Source organism: Macaca thibetana, unplaced genomic scaffold, assembly GCF_024542745.1.
Source record: "Macaca thibetana thibetana isolate TM-01 unplaced genomic scaffold, ASM2454274v1 unplaced_scaffolds280, whole genome shotgun sequence".
NCBI lineage: Eukaryota > Metazoa > Chordata > Mammalia > Primates > Cercopithecidae > Macaca > Macaca thibetana.
Window position 1 is genome coordinate 1 of NW_026089069.1, and position 7228 is coordinate 7228.

The 7228-nt window shown below is 39.4% G+C and overlaps 1 protein-coding gene across 1 annotated transcript; it reads left to right on the top strand.

Moving 5' to 3' along the window:
- The first annotated feature begins 1475 nt into the window (after nt 1-1475).
- Nucleotides 1476-4679, top strand: LOC126947424 (ras suppressor protein 1-like). Its single transcript, XM_050778076.1, has 3 exons — nt 1476-1964; nt 3829-3911; nt 4178-4679. The coding sequence occupies exons 1-3, from the start codon at nt 1802-1804 to the stop codon at nt 4310-4312; spliced, it is 381 nt and encodes a 126-aa protein (XP_050634033.1). The 5' UTR covers nt 1476-1801; the 3' UTR covers nt 4313-4679.
- Nucleotides 4680-7228: the final 2549 nt, after the last annotated feature.

The window sequence follows — 7228 nt, forward strand, 5'->3', positions numbered from 1 at the left end:
GTCTTCATCCTCTTCTTCATGTTGAGTGGGCTGAGAAGGAAGAGGAGGGTTGGTCTTGCTGTCTCAGGAGAGTAGCAGAGGCAGAAGAAAAATATCCATGTGTCATTAGACCCAGGCAGTTCAAACCCATGCTGCTCAAGGGTCAATTGTATGATTTAAAAAATGTTTAAGTTATGATAAAATACACACAAAATATACTGTCTGGCCGGATGCAGTGGCTCACACCTGTAATCCCAGTACTTTGGGAGGCCAAGGCAGGTAGATCATGAGGTCAAGAGATCAAGACCATCCTGGCCAACATGGTGAAACCCTTCACTACTAAAAATGCAAAAATTAGCTGGGCTTGGTGGCACGCGCCTGTAGTCCCAGCTATTCAGGAGGCTGAGGTGGGAGAATCGCTTGAACTGGGGAGGCAGAGGTTGCAGTGAGTTGAGATCTCACCACTGCACTCCAGCCTGGGCAACAGAGTGAGACTCCATCTCAAAAAATAAAAAAAACAAACAAAAAAAAGTACTGTCTTTGTAGTATACAGTTCAATGGTGTTAATCGTATTCACATTGTTGTTCAGCCAATCTCCAGAATGTTCTCATCTTGCAAACCTGAATCCTACATCCATTAAAAAACATCTCTCCATTGCCCCTCCCTCCAGCCCCTGGCCATCACCATTCTAATTGAAGATAACTTTGAGTGTTAGCAGTTGTAGGAAAAAAAAAAAAAAAAAGATTATCCCTTCTAAAAGGAATAAAGGAAATGAAATAAAGCAAAAGTCTGAAAACTACAAAGCTTCAATGTGTATAGTTTGAGATATTATCACTACATTCATAAGGAAATTTTTCTTTACAAGGACAGATATTTTGTGATGGTTTGAGTTTTTCTGTAAAACAGTGATTAAATTTCGCCATTGGAGAAAAATGACAACTAAGAAATTTTCAAATGTTTCAGGAATATATAAGCTCTCTGACTAAACTTATTAGTCTAAATAGGACAACATACCACATCCTCTCATTTATATGTGGAATGTAAAAAAGTAAACCTCATTGAAACAGGGAATAAAATAGTTACCAGAGGCTGGAGGGAGAGGGGAATTGCAGAAATGTTAACCAAAGGACACGAAATTTTAGTTAGACAGGAGAAGTACATTCAAGAGATGGATTGTACGTCATGGTGACTGCAGTCAATAACAATATGTGGTATACTTGAAAATTGCTAAGAGAGTGAATTTTAAGTATTCTCACCACAAAAGACAAAAAAAATGACAAGCATATGATACAAGGCAATGTGTATATTAAATAGTGTGATTTAAGCCATTCCACAATGGATTATACATATATCAGAAGTATCATGTTGTACACCATAGGTATGTACAATCTTCACTTGTCAATGTAAATTTTAAATAAATTCTTTTTTTAATTAAAAAAAATAGGATGGACTTGGTGGCTCATGCCTATACTCCCAGCATTCTGGGAGGCCGAGGTGGGAGAATGGCTCGAGCTCAGGAGTTTGAGACCAGCCTGGGCAACCTGGCAAAAACCCATCTCTGCAAAAAATATCAACATTAGTGGGGTGTGATGGTGTGTGCCTATGGTCCCAGCTACTTGGGAAGCTGAAGTGAAAGGAGCCTGGGGAGGTCAAGGGTGCAGTGAGCCGAGATCGTGCCACTGCACTCCAGCCTGGGCAACAGAGCAAGGCCCTATCTCAAAAAAATAAAAAACAAAAATACAGTATAAAGTGACTCTAGGATCATGGCACTGTCTTACACTTTCAGCCTGTGAAACAGAGGTGCCTTTGATAATCTGTATAAATGTGTCTTTGGTGTCCTAACAGATTTTTGTCCCCCTGCAACAGCATGAACAGGCTGAACACTTTGCCACGAGGCTTCAGCTCCCTGCCAGCTCTTGAGGTTCTGGACTTGACTTACAACAACTTGAACGAAAATTGTCTTCCTGGAAACTTCTTCTACCTGAGTAAGAAACTTTCAGTTCTATAAATCTCCTGAACACTATACTTTGTGTTCTAAGAGTGAAATGTATTTGCCAGGACCTAAATAAACTCCAAGAGAAATTACTGGACAGAGATATTTTTTACTTTACAGACTCCTTTTGAATATTCCTTTGTAGCTCAGCAGTATGTACATTTGATATATCATTATGTGACACCATTGGGCTGAAGTGGACTTAGTAATGTCATATTAACATTCTGAGAGAGATTATGTACCGAAATGAGATCAAGCCTCACATTTAGCTAAGAGACTTGACTTTCTTTTTAAATAGCATGCCAAAAAAAGGTACCCTCCCATGTTGGTATTAATTCTTTGTGCGATATTTGCCCAGGATGTCACAATCAATTATTTATAAAAATATTTATTAATAAATCACTAACCAAATTTTTTAAATTTCCAGCTGGGATTCTTATCTTCAGCCTTTTAAAAAGTACTCTTATTGACCTATTTATCCAGTACACAGGCATTAAGAAATTACTGGCCACACTTTATTCTTTTATATGCCAACAAATTTCTTGCTGAAGATGCTTTTGAAAATTAAAAAAGTTATTTCTTCTGGGAACTCATGCACTATTTCAGACAAGGTTTGCTTCTTTTAAATGAGTGTTCTATTTCTTCAATTAGTAACTTATATGGCATTCAGAAAATCTGAATTTTCTGAGCTGGTCTCTAAACTTTCACTTTTTACCTTATGTACATTATCTCTCTATGACTTTCTCAAGCACATGAAACCAACTGTAAAATATTTTCTTGGGTGGTGGAGCACCTGTTTTTATTATGTTATATTAACGTACAGTTCTGGAGTCTGAGCTCCAAAGATCACTTGAGGCTGGGAGTGTAGGACCAGCCTAGGCAACATAGAGAGACCCTGTCTCTAGAAATAAAAATTTAAAAATTAACCATGTAAATTAAATTAGTAGCATGTGCCTGTAATCTTAGGTAATTGGGAGGCCAAGGTAGGAAGATGGCTTGAGGCCAGGAATTTGAGGCTGCAGTGACCCACTGCACTCCAGTCTAGGTGACAGAGCAAGATTCTTATCTATAAGAAATAAATAAATATTGATAAACAAAACATACACCTAATTATAATCAGTTTTTTTGGTTGAGGATAAACAGATGCTTTAGAATTTTAGCCTTCAGTAGTTTGGAATCATATTATCATTGTGTAATAATTGTGAACAAATTTCTGACTAGTGATATTCTGCTTAAGTTAGGATTTACTCTGTTAACTTCATGCCATTATTTTAGCCCCTTTGTCTTCATTTACTTTTGTCCTTAAGGCTGTAGAAACAAGCAGTAATAATTAGTCAGATTATGGAACTGATGAGCTATGGTTATAGCCTCCATCACCAGAAAGCCTTTCATTAATTTTTAACAGTGCTATTTACATAGGAAAAGGTCTATTTTAACATAGTTGTATTCACTTGAAAGAACCTTTTTGCCCTAGGTAACCATAAAAGTGGCACAGTAGTTTTCTTTGTTTTACTTTGGATGCAAATGGAGATATAAATGTGAATCAAAAGTAATCTATGAGAAAAATAGCAATCTGTTTTCAAAATGCGTTAAAACTCTGTGCCCCAAAATGCTAGTGACCACATTGTTAATTGCATCAGTCCTCTTGGATATAGATGTTTTCCTGGACACACCAGATGCACGATAAGCCAGTAAATCTTGGTTTGACCTGCTTGCTATCATTGGGAGCCCTAGGTATGTCAAAGGCTTTTCACCAAGCCAGCGTTATTAATCAAAGCTGACTCCCTCGTATTGATCAGACCTCAAATGGTTAGGTTCCCTGCCACCCTGTTTATATATTGCTGTTTAATTTGCAGCCACCCTGTGTGCACTCTATCTGAGTGACAACAATTTTGAAATCCTGCCACCAGATATTGGGAAGCTCACAAAGATGCAGACAGTAAGTTATCTAAATTCTTAGAAAATCAATTCACTGCTGCAGCCTTTTAGGGGTAGAATCAAGTCAATTTGAGCAGGAGTAAGGTTTGTTTTGCAGGAATAAACCACTACTCCTGATAGTGTTTCTTGATTATCTACCGGCACTTGTAAACAAATGGAAAAGACTGAGTTTTAGTAGAAGAGAGGACATGGAGGAGGATGAGAGTTTCTGTGGAGCACGTTTTAAAGTGAAAATGTGTTGACAACTCCTTGTTTTCTTCTGTTTAGCTCAACAATAGGGATAACAACCTGATCTCACTGCCTAAGGAAATCGGGGAGCTTACCCAGCTTAAAGAGCTCCACATTCAGGGGAACCGCCTCGCCATTCTGCCCCCAGAGCTAGGTAAGGTTGCTGATGAATGAACTTAGTTCTGGGTTTCATGAATAACAATTATCCTAATGTAGCAATTCCGAACAACCTCTCTCCTCTTCTTGGCAACTACTCCCCACCTAGACACCCAGTTCTGATCATTTGAGAACCATGTGTCATTGACCAGAGTTCAGCTGTTATAAGTTTGACCTTCTCCTATGCTGTGTTCTGCAGCTGTAGCGTCCCATGTCTTAGATACTGCTGATGAAAGATGACCCTGCTCAACTCCCCGCATGATGTAGTGGAAAAAGCATGGGGTTAGTAGTAAGAGCCTTATCCGTGGTTCCTCATTGACTAGCTGGGTAAGCTTTCTGGGTCTTGGTTGTTATTGATAACTTTATCTAAGTATCACTCTTACTTTTTAACCCCTTAATTTTTTATTGACCTGGAAAAACTTTTACCAAAAAATTAAAGTAGTTGTTACGGCTACTTGAAGATGTTGATACCTCTGCTGGTCGTGAATTTCCCTCTCTCCTGATCCCATTTCTAGTAGGAATTGTTAAATTTGTTCTTGCTGGGAACAGGTCCTACTTCTGGCCACTGAATCCTAATCCTCTGCCAGGTTATTCCTATTTCCAGAGTGGGTTTATATACCCCGTCAGAAATAACCTCCAAGCCAGTCATTCTGTTACTGCTTCATTCCACTCCAAAAGGTTCACGAGTTCCCATATCTTTTCTCGTGCAGACCCTCTATAGCCTCTAATTTCTTTAATCCTTTGAACCACATTGTTTTCTCAAACTGCGATTATTTGCTTTTCTGCCCCCAAAATACCATCATTTTTAAGAAACACATTGAGGAAGCAGTTCTTTAAACAAGTCTGGCAGTTTCAGGAGGCCATTTTTTAGAAATTAGAATGCAAGCACCAGGAGGGCAGGGGCATTTTTGCATTTGTTCCCTGGGGTGCAGTACATGCTCAGAAAACATTGACTGAATGAATGAAAGAAGCAAGGACCTTGGATGGCAGGAAGTTAGGAAGGTTATGAGCAGACTGATGTGGCTAATGGTTATGCATAGGAAGAGTGAGACACAGAGCACACCCATCAGCACTAAGAGTTCTGTTGGCAGCCTTATCAGTATAAAGGGAAGGCAGTCACATGATTTCCCGGAACAGATGGAAAGTCCTGCCTCCTCCCTTCCCATTTCCCTTAACTCTCTTGTTAGTGTTAAAAGACCAGAGGGTTATTTCATGATTTTTAAGGGCTGAGAAGCAACTCAACATTTCTCTTTATTGAGTTGCAAACAGTCAAGTTTTGTTTTGGGAGCAGGGTTACAGAATCAAGAAACGTTTTTTGCACACAATTTCAAGGCAAAAAAACTTCTTTTCAAAGGAGAGATCTTGGGCTGGACGCGGTGGCTCACACTTGTAATTTCAGCACTTTGGGAGGCCCAAGAGGGTGGATCGCTTGAGCCCAGGAGTTTGAGACGAGCCTGGGCAATGTGGTGAAACCCTGTCTCTACAAAAGTACAAAAAATTAGCTGGGCATTGTGGTGCATGCCGGTAGTCCCAGCTACTCAGGAGGCTGAGGTGAGAGGATCACCTAAGCCTGGGAGGTCAAAGCTGCAGTGAGCTGTGATTGTGCCTGGGTGACAGAACAAGACCCTGTCGAAAGGGAAAAGAAAAAGAGAGAGATCTTGCACAGTGGTTAATAACCACAGATGTTACTTGCTTCTTCCCCAGCCTACTAAATTAGGATCTCCATGAGTGAGGTGAATTCTTGTGTAACTTGATGTAAAGCTCATTTAATGCCTCTGACATGTGTCCTTGGTTAGCGTGGTTAATAGAAACAGAAAAATAAATGTATATTTTGATGTCATTTGATCTTATTTCATTTTTTAAGCAGTGAGGCAATGTAGGATATTAAATTAAACAATTGTTTTATCAGACAGTAATTTGCCACAAAAATGTCTAGTTGAACCTACACATGCCTATGTATATATTTTAAAATCTTACTCGTTTTGCTTATCTTACTTAAATACTATATGAGGTCATCTTTGTTCAACATTTCTGTTAAACTTTCCATTAACAAATCATGTATATTTTTATTCAGGTGTAGAATTGAGGGGGAAGGCTTTAAATGACTTGATTTTTGCCAGCCAAATGTAGAAAAGCTTAATCTTAACATTTGCCTGATAGCAGTTTTTCCTGATTATTGGCAAACACTTAGTTGTAAGTAAATGATAAACCTTTAGAAGTCCCTGCCACGAGCTAAACTCAAGATGAAGACAAATGTACTATTTATTTTTGAATGGTGATTTTTTAAAAAAGTCAACATTAATATATATAATATTAATATATTAACAGCTATTATAATAATAGGTAGTATGTATTAAGGCCTGGAATTGCAAGGCACTGTAAGTGTTTTTCCTGCAATATCGCCTACAATTATCATAAGAATTATAAGCAGACTTTTTAGAGGTGAGGACATTGAAGTGTAGAGAGGGTTGGTTGGTGACATGTCTGTCGGGGACACAGCTAGTGAGTCACAGAGGTGAGATTTGAACCTGGCAGTCCCTCCTCTGGGTCCAGCTTCCTGATCACAGTGAGGTCCTCTTTCCCAACCATATGCTGGTAAAAGGATTCCTAGAAATGCAGTTTTCAAGTTTGAACAAAACACAACGCTGGCACACCCTCCTGAAACAGCAGGCGCAGAGATGTTGCTGGATGGTGAGTTGGCATGGGTTTGGCTGGTGTGTGAGCAAGGCTAGCATAACACTTCGCAAAATGCAGCTGAGATGGCCTCTGGAAGGCAAATTGCTGTCCCATTCCAAGTCAGTTGCATTGTCCCCTTGTCTCTTTCCTCTTAACAAACATGACTCCCAACAGGAACGTCTTTTGTTTCTTTGTGTCCCCAACACCTGAGGTGACCATTTGGGTGCTGCTGTGGGCTGGCTGATGGGCAGTGTCAGG